General features: G+C 38.8%; 1 protein-coding gene across 6 annotated transcripts in view; it reads right to left on the reverse strand.

The window, feature by feature from the left end:
* Positions 1-23,009, reverse strand: part of ZNF804A (zinc finger protein 804A) — a 420,932-nt gene that overhangs the window by 238,157 nt on the left and 159,766 nt on the right. For all 6 annotated transcript variants that reach the window (XM_080598898.1, XM_080598897.1, XM_080598896.1 and 3 more), the window contains one exon: positions 11,984-12,055. Coding sequence is in view for 1 of the 6 variants with exons in the window: in XM_080598895.1 (XP_080455021.1) it covers positions 11,984-12,055 (72 nt within the window). In the remaining 5 variants the exon portion in view is untranslated. The remainder of the gene's footprint in view (positions 1-11,983; positions 12,056-23,009) is intronic.

The following is a 23,009-nucleotide window of genomic DNA, read 5'->3' on the forward strand; positions in this document are numbered from 1 at the left end:
TGAGAAATATTAGGATATATAGAAGCATTTTATGTTCCTATCATAAAACTTCCTTTCATTCTAGGGAGGCAGCCTTTATTTTTCAAGCAGAGGAGATGCACATTTCTGTGAGGTATCACAGCCAGCCAGCCAAGCTCTCAGAGTGCTAAATATTAGGACATCCACAGCATTTTGTAAAATATGGCATACATTTCTGTTTCCCATAAACAGACTTCAGTTCTGCTCTCTCTCTACCAATGGACAGTAGGTGTCTGGGCTTTCAGCAAAAACAAGAAAAATGCAATCTGGATAGGCTCTAAATGTGACTTATTTTAGTTCTGTCAAAAGCAGTCTGGAAGGAAGGAAGCTGAACAGCATTCAAGAAGAGAGTCTACTTTTAGAATTTTTTTTGCCTAACATAGAAGACTTCACGAAGTCTTTGCTGGAGCACAAAAACAGAGATGTATTCCCCTGTAGCAGACCCTCCTGTAGAAAAACGTACAGGTTTGAGTTTTTGACAAACTACTGAGAAGTGCATTGCTGTCTAGGAAAGCTCATCTTCTGCAAGCATGAACCCCATTCCTATCAGCTTCCTGCTGCATGCTGCTGCTGCTGATGGACAATGATCCAAAATCCCATTGGACACCCCAGGTATAACTCTCTCATCTCCTCAGCGTATTTCATTCCTCAACAAGGGAATGGGGGAAACATATATTTTTGCTTATGTATATATATATATATAGAGAGAGAACATTTCACTAAAGATAAATCAGCGTTCAGTCAGTGATTCATCAACCACCTCTGATAATTTTTGCTTTCTTTGTAGTTTCTCTCCCACCATCCTGTCTTGTCCCTTTTAATTGCTCTCATCCACTATGATGAGGGGGATTTCCTGCCCTAGAGGTGAACTACATATAAAATGGAGTTCACTGCTGCTTGGGCCACGTGCAACCACCAATAGATGGAGCATCTTGTGCCGTGGCTTTCCGCCAGTACAAATTCAGGTCTTGCATCTGCCACCCTGTCCTCACCTCTGAAAACATCTGCTTCAGTCCTCCTTCTGACTTCTGTCAATCCCAACGCCCAGCTCTTTTCTACTCCTAAAATGACAGAGCACTGGGGCCCGCCACAAAGTATAAAGCTGTTCTGCCAGCTTTATGCCAAGAGCAGAATTGTGCAGTCAGCTGTTTTGCCTGCTGCAGTCACTTACTGCTGAGGTCACAGAAAATCAGGCCTTCTATAGCTGTGTGACAGCAGAAATTTGGAAGGTTGAATTTAATTTACTATAATGCAGATACTTTGTGACATGCAATAACTTCTGCACATACAGAAGTGTTCAGAAACACTGACTTTAGCTTAGCTCTCCCAGTCTACGTTCCCCCTCCAAATAACAGAAAGTAGAGAGTTCCTTTAGGAGAAGGTTCAGAGTCAGGTTTTGTCTTAAACTACTCTGAAGGCTCTTAATTTTAGCTACCCTCTTAAATTCAAGAAAGAAGCAGCCCAGGTAGAGTAGTTTCTCAAAGCTGCTGTTGAGAATTACCTTTCCCACCTCTGACTCTAAACCATAGCACGATGGTAACCACGTTCCAAAACACTTTTGGAAACTATGTCTTAATTTCAATATTACCCAATGTACTTTTACAGCCCTAAATGATGCAACATCACTATAAAATGTGCAATTTCTTGTGGACTTTTCCTGGTCTCATGAATTTCTCCTGTTGTCAGACATGATAAGCCTGAGATTTTTTATATCCATCTTGCCAGTAACTGCTGGATGCAAATCCTCCTGTACTCACATTCAAATCTATGCAAATACCAGTTTATGGGATGCTGCGATAGACTGATTACAAGGCCAATGGTTATTGATTTTAATGCTTCTTGGAAACCACCGTATCATGCAGGTTCAGGGAATTCACTTTTTTATCTTTCAGCTTTCTCCTTTGTAAAATGGCAGTACTAATTATTATAATCATGTCATTTCCAACTTTCCTCACACAGGAGAGAAGAACCTTGACAATTACTGCGCAATATTATCAATTTGGTATTAGTGTTACTGAATGAAAGCGTTACTAAGAGGATGATTTGCATTTTTAGAGCGGAATAGGATTTCTTGATGCATATCTAGTTTCTGACATTATAGCCTGATTACCAGAATTGTTAATGAACAGCACAAAAATATTCATAAATAACATTTTGTCTCACTCTCAGTCCTAACCACTGAAGACTGGAAGGGTGTGCCTGGGAAGTGGCCAGATGTGTTTATGTCCTTCCCCAGGAATCTGCAGGCAAGCACTGCTGGTGACAGCATAAACAGCTAGAAGATTTTGCACATGGCCTGGTACAGCCTTTAGAAGTTATATTCTTACTACTTATGGGAACTTTATTTAGCTATTTTGTACATAGAGTTCTGAGAATATAGAAATCTATTTTAAGGAGCAAAAAAAGGACTGTCAGAAAGGTTAGTCTAAAAGTAGTGTATGTGGTGGGTAGGTGAGTGTCACAGCTGCCTCTAACCCCTGTTTCTAGTTGCACAGATACGGTGTGGTGCCCCTATCAGTCCCATGGGAGGGAAACACACCCTGGTAGACTAATCCTGTAGGCACATTTTAGAAGACCAAAGTTCTCCTGCTGCTAGGATGTTCAGAGACTCTCACTGAAGCGTACCACCAATACAAGAGATGTGCCCAGCCTACAGCCTGCAAGACAAGTAATGGGATTTTCTCCTGGGACCACAGCAGCTGAATGTTAAAATTCATAAGTCAGGCTGTGATTTACAAGACAATAAGAATTTCCTGGCAAACTGCTTCTGCTGCAAGCAGAAAAACATGTAAGTAATGAGACTCATTCCCAGTTCCCAAATTTGCCCCCTTCCCTTTGCACCACTCCAAGGCCCAGTGGAATCAAAACAGTACAAGTATGGGGTGTCGTTATAATGATAACCATTATCCAAAATGGATAGCAAGTCTCAGAGCACTTTTTGCTAACCCAACAAGTATTCCCATAGGTTTTCTTGGGATATACCTGCAGATCAACCATTTCACTGAGCTCTGAGAAAATAATACTACATTAAAGTAGAAAAATCATGAACACCATAGGCAACTGGGGGCAGAGGAAGATTCCGAATGGTAAACAATCCTATTCCTGCTGAAATTCAGCTTTGCTGCTGAGGGACATTGCAAACACTACATTCAGGGTGGAAGGCAAGAGATGAACTCCAGGGGCCTCATACTTTTTTCCAAGCATGCTTGAAACCATTTCAAAGCAGCTTAGCCCTTGTCCACGTATGGATGATATTTCTGTCTCATAACTAACTAAAAGTGGTTTAAATACCAAAGATTTCTTTGAAGGTCTCTGCTTAGTTCAGGTAATTGGTGCAGTGCTCCATTGCTCGAGGATTCAGTGCACACCTCCCCACCCACTCCACAGCAGCCTACAAGTTAGGACTCAAAGCAATTAATGATGAGTGTCATCTTGTCTTACTCATTGCCATTCTGCTTCCCAAAAAATGTTATATAATACAAGGTCAAAATTGTTTACTACCAGATAATTACATCAATGAGAATTAGGTCTTTAGACAAGCAGTGTAAATCCTGTATGCTGAAAATCAGCTTTTAATAATTTTTTGCTACTCAAATCTCTTAAACAGTTGCCTTTAAACACTAAAGGTTCAGCTTGAGAGAATATTATAGGTCCATGTGTCATAAAAATAGATATTTAACTTGTATTTTAAAAAAATATGAAGTATGGCAATCTTATCTGTTTTGTGGAGACACACTAAAATGAAAAGCTGGAACAAGGAACTGTGCTTACATTTGAAGATAAGCCTGAAAAATGGAAAGCTGTCCAAAGCTTGGATTAGTGCTCAGACTGAAACCTAATTGGTCTTTAATCCTCTATCACTGCAGAAAAAAGAAAAATTCCAGATTGCAAATGACAGTCTTGCAAATGAATTCCAGGAGTATGGAAGCTTCTCAAAAAAAAAAAAAAAAAAAAAACTGAAGCAATGTGCTTCATTTGTCAGCTTTGTCGGATATTTGCCTATCCAAATTTGTTAAAAGAATCTTCACACCATAAAAGCAAAGCAATATAAGGAAAACATTTAAGGCAGAATGTTTGCTGTAGGACATACCACCTCTGGTTTTGCAGATGTCCTACCACCTTCAGTTCACATGAAAATTTAGTTACCAGTAGCCAGAGAGGGCTACATCCAAAGCTTTGCCAAAATATTACATCTGCTACTTTACCTGACCTCCCATCCTTTTCATTCGAGCATATTATGGGAGTCAAAATAGAATTATGATTTGTTCTGAACAGTCCACCGTATCTGTACTTAATTCTTTTTCTGCATATTTGCATACGCAGCATTTAACAGTATTTTCTTTGCATTTTGTAATTATGGTGCCTAACATTTCCTGAGACTTTCTGTACTCCATCTGTCTTTGGAAATAAGGCATTTTGGGCCTTGTCTAGCTCTCTGGGATTTCACCCAATTTTAAGTGCAGGCAATGCTTTAGCTAGTTCTGAATGACTGAGAGTAAAATTCATCAGATCCTGTTTAGCTGAAAGCATCTAGATGATGTCCCAGCTCTCTGACCTATACTGTATTCTGTTTCTGTCCCCTCTTGTTTAACTGTATTAAAAATTATTAACCTTTTATGGGAAAACCAAAACCGAACAGATAGTTAATATTCTGCACCTCCTGCTGGCTCACTTTTCTCATGAAATAATTTCACACTAGTTCAACACTAATTTGCTTTAAAACCTTCCTTAAATTCAATGGCCACACATTTTCATACATTTTCTGTTCTATAGGACAATAGAATCTTGCTTCTAAATGTTTGGGTTCTAAGGTTATAAATTGTGTTAGTATTTAGTGAAACAAAGAAACCCTTGCTGTCATTAAACTGTTCAACACCAAATGTAACCAGGAAGATAAAAACCTATCGATCCTATGATACAGTACAGACCTATATGGAAAGGACTGACAGACAATCAGTATCATATGCCCAGCATGTTTCAGTTAACACCAGCAGGTCTAGGGTCATTAATATAAGCTAAATAAAAATCCTTGGCTAAAAATCAGATATTTCAAATAAAACAGTAGCAGTTATTTTTGTGTTGGACTAGTTTCAGCTACAATTATGAATTTTATTGCAGGCAAAAATTAGATTTTCTTTTTTTTTTTTTTTAATTTGGCCACTGAGTCACCTGCACAAAAAAAATGCAGCAATCCTGTTATACTATTTTGTGTGTGAAAACTGTTTTGTTGCTGGTTAGGTAAGAATACGTCTCAATGGCTACTTTTCCATCTCTTAAAATAATGGAACGTCAACAATGAAAAACCTTTGTGTGATAGCAGCTATTGCCCCCTGATAATAATCATGCATCTCTTTAATAGTGCCCCAGACAGATCCATAACATTACCATTACTCTCAGAAGCACAGCTGGCTCTCTAAATGCCTGCTGATACAAGTAGTGAAAGCTCAGCCTTTGTTTGGGCTCTGTTTCAGATGAGGCCACCTCGATTCACAGTTCCTCACTGAAAACTCAATGACCTACCTTGGTTTTTACATTTGACTACTGAACATTTTGAGTTTTTCGTATAAATGTATTTCCTTTAGTGCTGTAGTCTGCATTTATGACCTGTTCTTCTATATCAAAGACCTTAGATACACATCCTCAGTGGGAGATGAAAGACAATATTTGATTACTAACGTCACATAAAAAAAAAGTTTAATTACAAAACGTCAACCTTTGTTGAATGAATGTTGAGTGTTAATGGGAGTAAGGAGCACTGGCAAGGAGTTTTTCAATATTCCATTTCAGGACTCCCCCTCCATGATTAGCTGCTTCTCATTCTTTCTTTTGCAGGGATCTTATTAACATCCAAAAATCAACACATCTACTGATTTCAAGATTCAAAAGTATTTCAGCAGGTGTTTTACCTATTGAAGACTCAAATATAATGCATAAAAAAATACCACAAGACATTATACTTTGGATGAAAACCTGATTCAACATCTTTCCTCTAGTCTTAGTGCATTTCACTTGTACTTTACCTCGTAGTTGTAAAGAAAAACATTTAGTGATTTTGAAATACCATTAGGACAAGCTTTCTTACTCTCCCTCTTTTAAAGTAATAGAAGGAGTGGAAATGGGTATATGGCCAGAAAGAGGTAAATTTAGTGACAAAGCGTCCTCCTCTCCCTGGTGCACACAACCTCACCACAGGAATTGTTAGCATTTGGACTACACTGGTCCTCATCTACTGCTCAAAAACCATCAGTGCCACGATAAGAAGTAATGTAACAACTTCCGAGATTACACAGTGGAGCGATTAGCCCTAAAGCAGATCAATAACATCAATGCTTTGAGCTCCAGGATAAATAAAACCTGATACTGGTAACAGGTTAATTGTGTTTCAAGCTGCTTGCACCACTGATAAAAACTTGATAAGACTTCGGACTTCCAAGGGTTTTTTGTTCTTGTTGTTACAGGTAAACTAGAGGTCTAGGCTTAGGACATAACTCAATTAGGCTGAGAGAGATACACAAAAAAAAGCGAGTAAAAACAAGGAATTTAATCTACCGGAGTGTGATCCTAACCCTGGCACAGTGACAGCCCAATGTGTCATTCTGCAAGCCTGCGATCAACACCAGGAGACTCAGGTTTGCGTTTCCAATTTAATGGAACTCTTCTAGTTTAAGCTTCAGGCCATTTCCAGAGTTTCTTTAGAAGATAACAAGGGGCAGAATTTGACCTCAGCAGACACAGCCAGTTCGGTAGCTTGGTGGTCTTCAGCACCTGACACAGCAGATTGTTATCTAGCTATAAGAAATCCTATAAATATGTGGAAAATGTCTGGGTTTTGCTATCCTAACCCACTCACCAGAGGTAGTTATCCATTACTGAATGATGACGCCACTAAAAACCAGCATAGGTGTATCCAACAGCGGCAATCAAATGATTCGATATCTCGGTATGCTGACATTAAAATCATGTCTCAGATTTGCTCTGCATTTTGAAAAGTCCCCTAAACAAATATGCTTAAAATATAACTTTTGTACAGTTAAGAGCAGTAAAATGTCATTTACACCTGAATTCCTATTTCTTTTTCAACATTTGGGAACTGTTTCTGGCAGCAGTGTGTTAACAGAGAGGCATGTTATAAATGAGTTACACGGAGTAAAAATGATTATTTTACTGTTGAATATGATTTTTCTCATTTAAATGATCATTGGATTCAAGGTGACTCCATCATGTGCTGAATCCAGGGTAGTTCAGGAGTAAAATTTAATCAGAGAAAGTCTCCCCTGAGAAACTAAACATAATCTTATTGTGCTAAGATGGAAGCAGTCGCTTACAGACACCTCCCTCGATTCAGCCCTAATTCTAATGGGCAGAGGCACACCCCCCACACACAAGCTCTGCTTGCTGTTTGGATTTGCTCTTCCCCTGTTCATCTGTCATCCTGCCTTACTGGTGTATGAGAGCTGTATCTGTACATGGTACACGCCTGTTTTTACCTACACATTCAACCCATCTCTCACATATTTTCCCATTAACTCCAGGAAGGACATTTTCAAAGGCATGATGCCCAACTTCCACTGATTTCCAGAACTATTCTTTTTTGTCCCAAAGAAATTTGTTGCTTAACATCTGCACAGCTTTGCTCATCACCAAAGATTTTGTCTTACCTGTTTTTCATCCTAATAATCATACGTGTTATAGTACAACCTTCACATTTAGTTAAGTAGACAGATTTATGTAAATTGTGTGTGCAGCGAGCTTGCAGTATTTGGTAAATATGAAAATCACCATCTTTCTCTTTTCCATATAGAAAGCTCTAAAAATCTCTTTTCAAATTGATGTTTTTATATAAACTTGCCTTTTTCTCTACTTTATTTAGGATTAAATTACTTTCTAATTAAAATTAAGTAGATGCCCAGGACAAGATTTTAATATTACTTAAGAAGCCTCCTGGTAAAACTCACTTTAAGTGTTGTTGTTTTTTTTTTTTTTTTAAAAAAAAAAAGAAGAGCAGCAACTCTCCCATGCTGCCATACTCCCTAAATAAGAGAAATAAGACTAATTAAAATTCTACTCCATTTCAAAGGAAGAAATGTGCCTTGTTATGATTCAGTTTTCCTAATCTGTGTACACAATTACAAAATGCAAATATTTATCCATTTAGGCATACAGCAATCAGTTTTTCTATTTGTTTGTTTTTCAAAGATAAATAAGCATGGAATTCTGTTTTATCAACAGTCCCTGGACTCTGAGAGCCAGTGCCTGTCCAAACCAGAAAAGTGCCAGGAACACCTGAAGGCTGGAGTTCACCTGCTGGAAAAGAAAAGAGTTTTCACAACATTCTTACCCCGCAAATACGGGTCAGAGTTAGAAGTCTTGCACCACTGTTTTATTATTATTTCTGGGTTACAGCTTGTTCTTTAAATATACAACACCCGAGTACCTTCCAGCAAACTCCACTTTGTACTGTTTAATGTCACTAAGGTTTTGTAGATAACAGGAGACAATATTTCAAAACAGCTGATCTGACCTTTGGAGTCTTTCTTGGGATTCCAGTCATATTTGTCTCAGACAGAAATTTTATTTTGTTCATGATTTTATTTGATAACAGAAGGTTAGGCAAATGCAAACAGCCAGAGCAACAATTGCTTGCTCATGTAAAGATACAAGTGCTGAACGTCCCAGATGTATTTTAGGCAACTTTCTAATATTTCCACACACATTAACTTGCAGCTTGGCTCTTACCCGTTTAAATCTCCACTTTTACAAAAGGTGGTTGTTGCTGCTTTGAGGCTATATTTTGCTGTTGGTGGAATAAACAGGCCAAACAAAAACTGGCACTGAAGTTTACAGAACCATACACTAAGTGTTTCTGATTATGTGAGTAATCACTTTGCAGGAACAGAGATAGAAACCTCAGCATCCTCCAAGCACAAGTTCTGATTCTATCCACTGTGAAGCCCATGGACACCTGGCAACCTTCAAGAAATATAGCACTTGTATTTCAGGGTCATCTGCAAATACAGATGTAAATGGAAACTGATGAATACCAGTAGTAAGAGAAGAATGAAGGGACTTGCAGCAATATGAAGGGACAGGACATAGATGAATAAACCAAGTTCCTTAACTGGCCTGAGCCATTTGCTTGGAATATTTCAGAGGAATGAAACATTATTAGTTATTAACCAACATGGTTAGTGACCAATTACAAGCCATTATTTGTCCAGACAAGAAGCATTTAAAAAATTACATCTACCTCTGCTTTCTACTGAAACTGGTTATGAGCTCCGTGCTTTCTAAGAGATGGTGCAAATTTATTTCCTGGTCTCGTGGAGTAGCAAATGACCAAGACTGCACATTTATTACTGGTCAGAAACAAGTTAATGATTCTGGACATACAAGCTACTCATAAATCTTTAATACAACTTGCTGCATTCAGACTGACCCCTGGAAGTATCCCACCCCAAACACCCTCTTATTACAGCTGATTCTTATCCTATATGTATGCACACACACATTGCAATTATGCTCCACATGTTCTATACAGTCTCCCTCCAAAAACAAATACATTTTTTAAGGGATCAAAAACAGTTATGTTCTTTAATTAGAAATACGACCTACTGATGGCGAGACTTTAAAAAATACCACCAAGAACAAAGATTTATGGAAGCCTATTTATGGAAAGTTCTTCAAGAGTGTTCAAGAATGTACAAGGAACTTAAGAAAGTGCAAATATATAATGAGCATCAAGAAAGGCTCCTGACAGTGAAAATGCAGGCTAAATGGCAAGAGTTATTTTTGACAGTGAAATGTGGCAGTGGCTGATTCAATCTTCCAAAGGAAGTGCTTGGTGACCTCTTCAGCTGGAGGCCTGAGACCTAAACAAAGCGAAATAGGACATACAAAATTCTCAGAACCCTAGGGTTTACGTCAACTGTCCCGATGCAGATTGGCAGGATCTACTCTGCAGGACATAAAAAGCCTGTTCCTCTCTCACTTTGCTGGTTTATGGTAAGATGCACCTGAAACTACCAGCATTACCTTATCTATTTCAGAATATTTTTTTTTCTTTCTTAGCATTTCCATTATGGGGAAAACTTTGTTCCCAATTACTGTACAATCAATATAAAGACTGTCTAAAAGGCATTTATATTTACAAAAATAATAAAGGTAAATTTTAGCAAAGCCGTGAGTAAAGCAGCATGCATTTCTCTAATTAAAATTTCTGCCCTCATCACACAAGTCACTTCCCTCTATACAAGTCTTATCAGAGCAGTCTTGTTTGCACCTAGCTGTGAGACGGAAAGCATCTGCAGTAAAAGCAGTATTAAAAGCATCCTTTAAAGGAATTCCTACTGTTCCTTTCTTTTTCTATTTTACCTCAGCTATTATTATTATGGTTTCTGGCAATACCTTAGAGATGTGGAATGAAAAGCCCAGACTTTAAATCCATGTAGATCTTAAAGAGATTAGGCTTTGGGGGAAACTTGTGAATCCTGGCTATTATTGCAAGGGCAGTTGTTGCTCCAGGATGGAGCTGGCAGTTGGAGCAGAAGGCCCAGCTGAATGAAGAACTGCAAAGTCTACAGATCTCCTGCCCCTGTTAGTGTCTGTCCCAGCTGTACAGCAATGCAGTCCTTCAGTAAGGAAAGCAGTGAAATTATGAGAGTGGCTAACCCCTCCTAAGCACATTGATTTTCCCAAACTCTGTAAGACACTGTTTTTCGACCCTTCTGGCAGCAAAAAGTGCCTCATATGGCTGTTACCTCTTCACTGCTGGCATTGTGGACATGAGCCTGCAGTGATTTCTGTAGGAGTAGCTGCGGAAGAAAACTTTTTGATTTCCTTCAGTTTGTCTCAGCACAGCATATAAATAAAATATATATATATATGTTATGTACAGCTTGCACTTTTACTTAAAATATACTCATGCTTTTAGACAATTCAAGTCTCATAATTTTCATTAATGGGAAACGCATATCTACATGGACCTGTGAATCTATCTGTGAATTGAAAATTTTTTGGGCTCTACCAACAACGTACAGATGACAAGATACCAAGATCATTCTTACCCTGCAACACACACCACTAGAGCTGTTGGGGATGAACTATTTTCAAACCGCTGAGGTGTTTGAGCTCTGACAGGACTCCCTTGAGGAAAAAAAAAAAAATACCGAACAGCCTGATTTCTCCTAAAAGAATCTGGGATACTTACTATTTAGAGATCTGCAGGGTCTCAGAATAGAAAACGGGACAGAGAATGGGCAACTCCAAACAGGGGTTAAAAACCAACAGCTAGAAAAGCCTCCTGGATTAGAAAAGCTGTTTTTCTGTAGAGATTAAAACTGAGCTCCGAATTTTGATTCCATGTTTGGAGTTTCTTCACCCTTTGATTACAATAATCGAAGGCCCCACTGGAAAGACAGTTGCTTACTGTTTTCTGTGCTAATTACAATTTTACTAAACGCTGGATTACTCCACAGCTCCTCAGTTCCAGTGCAATGCCACTGCATTATGTGCGTGTAAACATTATGTGGCAAATTTAAGCTCCTCAAACTAGACTGACTTATTTTTACTAGAACCTTCCTAGTATTACATATCATCAAGCAGCTTGCTTCCAAAGATGCTTTTCTCTCTTTGTGCTATATAAATATCTATGGTTTTAACTGCTGCCTAATATAGCTGCATAACATACTACAGTGCACAAACTAGCTAGAAACACATATTGAAAAGTGACCTTACTTGATTAAATATGGGGATTTGTGAATTATACCCATACTTTAAATAGCTTTGATAAATTCATTTTTTTTCCTAACAAAGCATAGTAACAGTTTTAGATCAAATTTTCCTAAGGACTGCACATCACTGAAATGATGTTGAAATGAAATAGGCTGAAAAAAATGTGGCATTTTCTGGTTCACCTATTATGTACTCTCAATTTTCTATCCAACATATGTGACGAATTAGTACTCACTTGCACACAGAAAATGTGTCAGATCATGTGAAGGAAAAACTGGAGAAACAAGGAGTTGTTCCCGTTCAAGACCTATGAAGAAAAACAAGAGCAAAGAGTTAATTTGCTATTTATCATTCTAACCAGGTGTCATTTTTGCCTCAGTTCTTCAGTGATGGGATGTAATTTATTTCTGCTGATTTTCTGATTTTTTTTATTTAGTTAGTTAGTTAGTTCCTGATTTCTTCCTTCACAGGGCAGCTGCCTGTCCACCTACAACTCTCTATTAGCCTGTTCTGTTAGGTTCAATTAAACTGCAGTCCTCTGAGTCGCTCTGAAAATTATTCCTTTTATAGATACAGCAGAGTGGTCTGGTTCTTAACATCTCCTCTCAGTTCTTCATGCCTTCCTCTTTCCTATTTTGTATTATCTTAATTATTCCTTCTTGTGCTGCACGTTTCTCTATTGCATCTTCATGCTAAAAGCTCAGCACTCCTACATACAGGAGAAGCTGAAATCCAGCTTTCCAGGCGATTACCTTCCAGCTCAGTAAGACACTGTTTGCCTGAACTGTATCACGATGGCTGTCAGCAATGGATCGTTGATAATATAAATTATATTTCTGCTTTCAGCTTTTTGTATATGACATCTGGAAAGGGTCCATAGACCCAAGTAATGGGTGGCAGAGCACTGGCAGACCTGGCAGGGAATCACGAGAGCTCTGTTGGTCAATAACTACTTGAACACTTATTTTCAGTCAAATCAAAGCCACCCATGAACATGCATGATTTACCTAGGGTATGAAAATATAGCAAATATTCCTTCAAACAGCTTGTAAGCCCTACAGTGGCACCTACCACAAGATACTGCAAAAGCACCCAGTAAACTCTTAAAACGCCCGTATCAAGACACTTATAAAGGCCAATGTATTTTTGAAATTATGAACAGCCAAAATCACCAAGTGTTTGTTTAATCTCCGGGAAGAGCTTAAATCAGATTAGACTTCCAGAGGCTGTGAGTGCCTCAGCTTTGAATGTGACCATGAAAGACAGGCGGGAACATTAGTAGGGTCAAAACGATCCAACACACACTGGATCAGTCCTACACTGCCTAGTACAAACAGGAGCAGCAAACAGCATGTCCTTTACAGATAGGAACCCATCTCTAGGCACGCTTACTCTTGCTTTATGAAGTGAGAGGAAAATATTTCAGTCAAGATCATGAACTCAGTCGGCTTCAAATATTTTGAAGTAATATTATTTCATTTCTATCCTTAATTTTTAAATAGCATCATAACATTTACCCCCAGAAACATCAGCTCTCCTATCAGGCGGTGGTTTCATCATCTAGCAAAGGCTCCATGATACAAAGGAGTAAAGTAGGAGAGTGAAGTGGATATCTCAGGACAAATCATTTAAGACTAGCAAGTTTCTTCTCTCACAACTTGCCTGGTATTCCCTACGTGTTGCAAACCGTGCTGCTACCAATGAGTTTTACAGGATAAGGTGGAACTGGGGATGGATGGCAATGAAAAACAGCATGGATGGCTACTATCCAACTGCCTACAGGTAAACTTCACCCACTGCAAGCCTCTAAACTCTTACTTCTAACTTAAATTTCAGCATAAAATGAAGATCTACATCTTCAAATAAAAATTGTCTGCCTTGCTCTGCAACTGGCAGCATTGCCAGAGAGAGAAATGGAATCAGAAGGGAGCGAGTGAGAAATAATTCATGGTAATTCCACTTTCCCTTACCGCTTCAGTTCTTAAACTGGCTTTTCACTAAAAATATTCTTCACACACTCTGCCAGGGGAGATCTTACTGCAAGCATAAGGATGAAGCAGACATCCAGGAGAGAGTACAGAGGGGTCTTGCACAGCCCTCTGCCTTGTGTTTGCCTTTTATTTTTTGTCAGGAAAAAAAAAAAATCCTTTTTGTTTTTTTAAAACCCTATCTCTTTTTCTTGGCAACTTAACATCAGCTCACATTAGTTTCATAGCTTTTTGTTCTTTGCGTTACATTTTGGGCACTGCCATTGTTTTTTACACAGTACTGTACAGTTGCCAATGGGGAAAATAAAAAAAAAAAATATTCCAAATAAACATTCAAAAGTTCAAATGCCCAAATGGCCCTGGAGCCGTGTTCTAGAAGCAGAGCTGGAAGTCCTTATTAGCAGTGTGCTCCAGGAGTTTGCTTATAGATTCTTGCTTGCACAAGGGCATAAAAAGGGGCTAGGGGAAGAAAACAGCTACAGGTATTCTTTGTGTAAACACCTCTCATTTGCTACAGGAGTTGGGGCACGCTGCTGTGCTTTCAACCTCAAAGCTTTTTCACGTGATGCTGAACGGCATGCCTTTTGTGAAACCCCATGTTGGATAAAGTACTCAAAAAAAAAGAATTATTAAAAAACCTAAGTGTAGTGCAATTCATGTGGTTTTATACTTTTAAAAGTAAAGGAAAAATAAGAGACAGGACTGTTGGACCTTGTGGCAAGAAGTTAGCACGAGACAGCAGTGGTCTGACAGTAGACACTACAACACAAAACCTAATAAAATAAAAATCATCCAAATAATTTATATGGATCACTTCTATTATTTCTGTCAACACTACCAGCTTCTGTTTTATTTACAAGTGTTGCCCCACAAGAAGTAGATGTCAATACTCAAGGCAGCCAGGAACCCCTTTCTCTGCCTGAAGAATTCAGAAGGGTGCAGGTGTTCCACAAGGTGTGTAAAATCACTCACAATACAAGACCAGATTGTTCATGTTTCCTTGAAATTATCTGCCGGAAGACACGGGTTGAGTTTGACTTGTACGTTTGATGGGGACACGAGTCAACTCAGCAGAGGTCTTTACGGACTACCAGTTACCACTGAGTGTTCAGTTGAAGAAGACAGGACAAGACCACATGCTGTTCTGCCCTTTCCTCCTCCCACGCCACAGAGCTATCAGACTTTTTTCCAAATTGTTCCTTTGTGTAAAGGGAGATCAAAGCATGCTGCTCTACGTTTTATAGGCAATTGAACTGCATAATCTGTTCTCCACTGTCCCTTCATTCAACTCCACTAGTTCCTGCTGTTTGTAATACTTCTCGAAGAGTATGTGAAGGAAAAAAATAAAAATGAATCAATCTGGAGAACACAATCCTTATTTAACAACCTGACATCTCAGAAGGGAGGGAAGCTGAAAAGACAGACCCAGAGCAAACAGGAACCTTGCCCAGTTTAACTAGCCTTTCCATCGGCATTAAAAATACCATCACCTCTATTATGTATTTTAAAGTCTTTTCAGGCAGATTTTTGACATAATGAATCAAACAGGCAAAAAATAAAAAACAAGACGAGAATTCAAGCAGAAACCAAATTCTAGACAAAGGGACCCCCATGGAAATTTAAAAGATGTCTGAAATAAAAACCTTATCTTCAGTTTCTGATCTTGAGGTTCAGTCACTAAACAGACTGCAACACCATACTTGGTGCTAGCAGAAAGACTTCTGTTCCAGCCAACATACTGTCTTTAGCACCTCTGTTCTGACAGCTGCTGCACCCTGCATTTCCATAATTCGTGAAAAACAACCAAAGATTATATTTACCTCTGTATTTTCTTCCTCCAGTGTTTGTCTACCACCCTTACATCTTCCTGCTGCTTCCACTACTAGGTGCTATTCAGGGCTAAGAGGGAAGGCAAAACATTTCCTTCCCAGCCTATGTTGATGTAAACAAATGCAGGGGCTGAAAGCATGGCTGGGTTTCTCCTTTGCACTGACTCATGCTGTTGTGTCATGCATGGAGTTGATCACCATGGCAATGAGGCTCCGGAAAGCATCTCCAAACTTTCAGGAATATTTAAGCATAGGTGGAAAAATACACGACAAAAACATTTCTGCAAGAATGTTTTACTTCTCTTCCAACTCATGAGCTGTTAATGAGTAGGACCAAGATTTTCTTAGAGCCTCCCATTAGTCACAATTATTTTCAGATTATTTTTTTAACAAATAATTGATATTGTTACAAATGCACTTGAATTACAGCCACGAGGTAGAGACGAGAACTGTGGGATAAGGTCATATTGCAGCAGACACTGCAAAAACAGAGAACAGAAAGATAGCTGTGGCCCCAGTACATTGGCAAGTGTCACAAGTTAATCATCAGGGTGCTACTGGAGAACATCACGCATTCAAAACTGATTTGGTTTAATTGGCACTGGAGGTCACAATTCAGTTCCCTATCTGAAGGGACAGGAGCACGCTTTCTGTGCAGACCTGGTACAATTATACTGTCATTTAAGTCCAAAACACCCAGGCAGCAAAAAAGGAAACAGTTTTCCAGAATACCAAAAGAAAATACAACAGGCATACAAATGTAGTAAAAACCCATTTTCTTAAAAGTCTCATAACAAGATTACACCACAGCAAATGACTTATGATGATATACATATCAGTTAGGTGTTATTTTGCCAGTGCACTCTCACATCTCAAGACTTGCCAGACCAAAGGGGAGGCCAATGTTAATCACCTTGCTAACAATAGGACACTGATATCTCTGACTGGACTAGTGTTTCAAGGCTTCCTTTTTTTCTTTCCCTCTCATCCTTCAACTCTTCTCCCTTTCATATTTTCTCCCTTTCATATTTTCTTTTCTCACTTGCATTTGTTAGGGAAAAAATCAAAATCACAACTTTGTAAATGAGATTAAAATATTTTAGTTACAATCCTGCTAGTGTCTTCTTTATTGAATAAAAAGGTGAAATAAAAAGTTGTTTTAAATTTGTACATATTACAAGTATCAACAGATACAAACTTCCTAATATAACCTTTCCCTTCTATTACTAAACACCAGTGTTCCTTCCCAAAATGTAAGGCAAATAACATTACCATACTTTCAATATTTGCTGTTAAAGTAAATGTAAAAAAAATTGAAGCGCCTGAACTTGCTCCTAAAGTTGTTATTGTAACCTTTACAGAAGAACTACAAAAGTAAAGAATGAAAATTATTTTTCAGCCAGCGTGCATTTCTGCATTATTAAATGTATAATCAGTTTCGAGATCTTCCTGAAAGAAAAATCTAGGCAGTAAATTCAATTTGATTCTACCTTTAGCCTGAATCCTTAAATTTACTGCATCCGAATGTGGAAGACATCTTCAAGCCAAAACTAGCTAGCACATTGCCTGAGAACTGAAAAACTTTTTCTTTTTTTTTTTTTTTTATAAATATTTAAAGCTCGCCACGAGCTGCTAAGAATAATGCCATCAACTGTTGTTCTGCAGCTCCAAAGTCAGTGACAGACTAAGTTTTGCACCCCAGCAAAACCTGCCCATCCTCACCCCTGTGCTGATGGATCTAGAGCACTTGAAGCTGCACCTACAACAGGAGGATTCCTCCTCTCCCCTAAACTTGTAAAATAGGTGGAAGAAGAGCCAAGCCCAAAACATCACTGCATCAAGAAATCTGATGTCTAAAGGGATTTTTGGCTTTCTGTTGATCCAGATGTGTATTTATAGCATCTGTACATGATGTGTATGTTGCCCAGACTTTAAACAAAAGCCCAGTTCCTCCCCGAGCAGCTGGCAAATAGCCACATACACACCAGAAATCACAGCAGTGTTTTACCCATGATGACTTAAGGATATAAATAACACAAGGAATTAGAAGGAGAGATATTTTCAATTAATATTTTTGGAAAGAAACATATCTTTTGGGCACTAAAACTTTCTTCGATCTGAGCTAGAAACAGAAACCTTAAAAGTTAAACCAGATGTAGAGAACAATTGCTCAGAGTTTAAAGTAGATTAGATTAATCAAGAAAAGTGTACTAGAAAGACTGCTGCTTCCTGCGGGTATCACCCAGTGGAGGCAGCAATTTGTGCTGCACCAACGTGATGTCCCAGCATCACAGGAGGACAGGAGCACTCCAAATATGTCATCCTCAGGAGATCATGCAGGAGAACAGCACAAACCCAGCTCTACACTGCATTTCTCTAACATAATTTCAGGTCTAAATCTATTCTGTGCCCTATTCTGTGTTATTGCGCAGGGTTTCAGGTTCAGAAAATTTAAGATGTAAAGGCAGCGATTGCTTTATTGGAAAACAATCTGGTACGATCTTTAAGTAATAATACTTGATTGTTTTTGTATTAAGTTTTGCTACAAGGAAGAAAAGTTTCCCTCTATGAGAAGTTTTCTAACTGCTTCAGTTGCCTACATTACCTTTTGACAAGATAATTGTTAACAAGACAAGAGCAAGGAGAAAGCAAGTCATCAGGCAGCCAGTGCATTCTTTACCAAATTAAATCAGTGTCTCTCAAGCATGGTTTGTGTAGAAGAAAACAAAAGGAAATTAAGGAGGATCCGGCTCATTTTGGCTGGAACGTTTGGATAAATTCTTAATTGGGGGGGGGGGGGGGGGGGGGGCGGGGCACATACTCCATCCCCCTACTACTATCAACAGTTCATGAGCATTTTTATACTCCTGTTTTGATCATTACAGTCCAGATATTAGTAATAATAATAATAATAAATGTTGATACAATTCTGATCCATTCCAAAACGGACTACAAAATTACTTGAACAAATGCAAAATCATTAGGAAACACAATCTGTTTCTTTCCCCAGGAAGTGAAAACTTATTTTCCGATCTCCTAATTAATACAATTATTCTCTTTTACTTTTCTGAAGATCAAGGTTTGAGCTCTGGGCTATGTATTAATAGCAGAAATAAACAATTTGCAAAGTGCTAAGTTTCCCTACAGAAAATCAAAATCTGGATAATCTCAAGTACCTACTACCAGAAAACTTTTTTCTTAATCTTTTCTCTTTTTTTTTCATTGTAGATAGACTTTAATATTTGGACATTCTCAGCAGTTACTTATTTACCAAATGAAATGTGCAGTTAGAGATGCATGGCAATGCAGCCCCTTCCATTTGCCTGTCAACTGCTTCAAGCTACTCTTAACAAATTAAGCACTCGGTCTCTGAGACATGAGAAGGAGAGAGTTGCTCATAGGGTTTCAGTTTATATAAACGCTTCTTATCGTTTCCACATTCTTGGGACTGGAAGAAGTCTAAGGTGGAGGGGGTTATGTGACATTTAGAGGAAATGGGCTTCTTCTGTCCAATAAATAAAATCTTTGCTTTTGCAGGAGATTTTAGAGATTAGGACTTAGCAATAAGCATTTAAACAATGTGCATCTCAGCCCTCATTGTTTGATATGTAAAGCTGAGCAAATGATTCAAAATTGCTGCCGTCTTATGCTCATCCAATATATTTGGTATTTGCAACTGCTCTAAGGTTTGATGTGAATATTTAGGTTAACCTGAAGATTTTTCTTTAATCAAATTATTCACTTCAGCTGGGACTTAAGTTCTGAGCGGTTTTAGTATATGACTGATCACATGGGTACCGTGGAATCGGTCTGGCAGTTTGACTGGATGAGCTTCTGTTGCCCCATATAGGGCTGGTGGTTTGGGAACAGGAAATACAGGCAGCTGCAAGGAGGGTGAAGGCAGCAGGATCCATTTCTCTCTTCTACAAATACATTCCAGCCTTTTATCCTCTACAGCTTCTTTCCCTTTCAGAGTAAACTTCACTTGAAGTTTACAGGAACAACCGTATAAAAAATAATACGGATATTTTAGGAAGCATTTCACTCCTAAGAGTCATGGAGTTTCCCAGTCCATACCTGTTCATCCCCTCTGTTGCACTTGCCCCAGACACTTCCCTATAAAGACAGAGCTACAGTCCCCTTCCTGCTTTACCATGCTGTCTCAAAGAGTAGCTTCGTTGTCAAGCATCCATTTGCTGTATTGAATTTCCAGTAACAGAGTTTTACTTTTTCCCGTTCCTCCTCCTCCCTTTGCCTCTGCCCTGCTCCCCGGTTCGTACAGCAAAGGACCCTGGTGGCCAGGCTGCAGACCACACGTACAGGACGGCTCCGCACCACGACTCTGAGGCACCCCCGAGAGGATGTCTCATTGTGAATAGTTTGCACTGCTTGCCTCAAGATTTCCTCTATGCTATATGATTGCATGTTCTACTTGCAGAAAGCTATGAAGCTTATTTTTATAGTCAAAAATCACAATTTCAAAATAACAACTTGAAAAGAGATCTAGCTAAGAGTTAATTTGCCGATTAGTAAATATTTCCTACCAAACCTGTACAATGAGTATTACTTCCAGTGCTTATATATATCTTTAACAGACTAGTTCATTCAAAGCTACTGTCTAAGAATAGGTTTTCTGCAAATTTGGACCTCCAATGGTATTGCAGATTTTACACACTAAAACCTGTTTTTCATATACATCAAACATTTTGAACTATTAAGCTTTGTTTTACTGCATTTACATGATCATAGCATTCATGCCACCTATTTTTGCAAACATTCATAGGACAGGAGGTAGTACCTATAGGTTACGCCTATCTACCTACAAACAAACATTGGGGAAGACTACAGAGATTACACTGTAACAAAAGAATCAGAGCATCTAAAGAGAACAAAGAAATATTTAAGATGAAATTACAAAAGGGTTGAAGAGAAGGTCCACAGAGCCAGGGAACACCTCATGTACTCAGGAGTAATTTGGATTTATCTGTACTAATGTCTTTTCACCTGCGAGATGTTTTCAAGCTGTGGAGGAATAAAGGTTCTCATTTTACAACAGTGGCATTCACTGAAATCAAATCCTTTAATAAGCCTGCCATAATCACCCTAGAACATGGTGTAAAAGACGCAGAAGAAAGGAGACAAAAGGATATGGGTGTTTGGCTAACTTAATTTGGTTTTCATTTGCATTAGAATAGAATTTAGTGTGTTGACAGAATAGATCAGATACTTAACAAGTAATATATTTGATACAAAATTAATTTGGCAGTGTTACAACAGGCTTGAAGTACCCCAAAGAGTTTCCTGATTATTCCTCTCGTTTAAAAAAGTATGGATCGTACTTAGATAAAGTCTAAGCTCCACTGAAATCTAAGAGCTGCCTGCCCATTGCTCTGGGCCTGCGGTGTTTGCTCAGTGGGGTAAATGCATAGCAGATGACCAGCCGTGCACCTGCAGTCACTGCCAACAGCTGCCTTCCTGCTCCAGAAATTCTGGGCTGTATTCATACGATGAGACCAGTGAGCTCTAAAAATGACCTGCCAGTGGTAGATGCACATCAATGCTTTTATCCTCAAGCACGAAGTACCCATTTCTCGTTTGTTGGTGAAGATCTTGCCCCTTTCTATGCACATGGACCAGAACTGTCCCACTATCCCATTCAAACCACACTACTGGGGTAAATAACTCTTCCTTTACAGTACAGCATCTTCAATCAACTCACAAGTGGTTGTGGCAGACCAGGGATGAGTTAAGTGCTACCACAGGGTGTCACAGAGAGGAACATATTGCTGGGAAAATTGTTGCTTATGCTATTTACTGCTCGTTGTGCTTTAAAAGTGGAACACCAAACCTCTTTCTGTACACTGTGACCCAAGGAATAAGATTACTTAATTACACGGGAACCTGCACCAAAGCAGCAAGTTGTGACATATTGATATTTGAGTTGTCTAAAATCCCTGTCACTGCAGACATCAGTGGTACCAACCTGTCCTCCGGGAGAAATACAAGCAGATTAAGTTAAAGCACCTGAATTATCTCCAGGGAACACAAATCTTAACCTGATTTTTTTCACTTGAATGTTGGAAATGTTTAGTCTTAAATAAAAGGAATATCAGACTCCATGAGATATTGCTTCCAAGGCATTAATTATGTTGATGAGCCAGTAAGGCTACCTGGTACCAGAGGGAAAGAGACATTAATTGGATTCTGGAAGACAAATGGGAATCATATTTGCATGCATACTTTTCAGTAACTTAATGTATACTTTCCATAGCATCTCCACCTTATGAACTGGATGATGTGTAATAAATCAGGAAAGGCTACATTCCTAGAATAAAGAAGTTGGTAATGTTTAAGTGCTTATATTCAAGGAACAAAGTTAGTTTTCCTATTTTCACATCTCTTATTGTATCCCTGAATGACTTATCATTTTTGTCAAATCTTGTATTTTCTAATTAAGGATACACCACAGCACCAAACTGTGCTGACTACTTTGAAAGAGCATTCAGTATTTCCTTCAGTAACAACTTGTTTCCTTAATCCAGTTCTTTACTACATGGCCTCCAGATTCTTCTGTTCAAGGTTTCCCATTAAAGCAACTATCTTTAAGCTGCTTAGAGCTTTAGTTAAGACTGCTCAACTAAAATCTGTGCAGGCGTCCCCTAGATTGCCAGCTAAATTTTTCATAGTCCATTATCAACTGCCGTGACAGCTCATTACGTCTCCCGAAACACTGACTCCTGGTGTGAGGAGTGATGGCAAGACAGGAAACAAAGTGCCAGCCTGTATCCCATTACTCGGATGTTACAGAACGCCCACTGTTATTAATGGGCTGGAGCTCTCAGGAAGCATCTAGCAAAGGGAAGCATCTAGCACTGGCTTCAGGATTTAAAAGGAAATAAATGGTTGAAGTATATAAAAGTAAATCAAGGGTTTCAGTTTCAGAACAACTTGTTGTCAGCTGATTTTTAACAATCTGTATGATGGCTAAGGAAGAAACTCGAGGAATGCTCACCTATGCCAAGTTGCACGTTTTTCTCACTGTTTTGCATCCTGGTTGTATAGAGGAAGAAAACCAGAATGGTGCAAAGCGGGTGTCTCCAGCTTAGAAAAGGCGAGCAGCCTGCCAGCAGCAAGCCCTCTCGCACACTTATTAATGTCTGTTTTATTCTGAACACATTCAATCCATTGCATTAACGTGCATCTGTATTGGCATGGAAAGTTCAGCGTACAGAAGAGAACAAGCAATATAAAAAGCAAAATTAAGAGGAAAACATGTTGTAGATGTGAGGAAAAAAAATATTAAGAGAATTATCTAACCCTGAGGTTGTGAGGAGAAGGGAGAAGGAGAAGGAAACACTGTAAAGCAAGAAAAGATTCTTCCTGGTTCTATCTTCAGAAGAAAAGAAATCTTTAATGTAACACACTTTTTTCAACTTGCATATCA

Source organism: Anser brachyrhynchus, assembly GCF_964034855.1.
Source record: "Anser brachyrhynchus genome assembly, chromosome: 7".
Lineage (NCBI taxonomy): Eukaryota > Metazoa > Chordata > Aves > Anseriformes > Anatidae > Anser > Anser brachyrhynchus.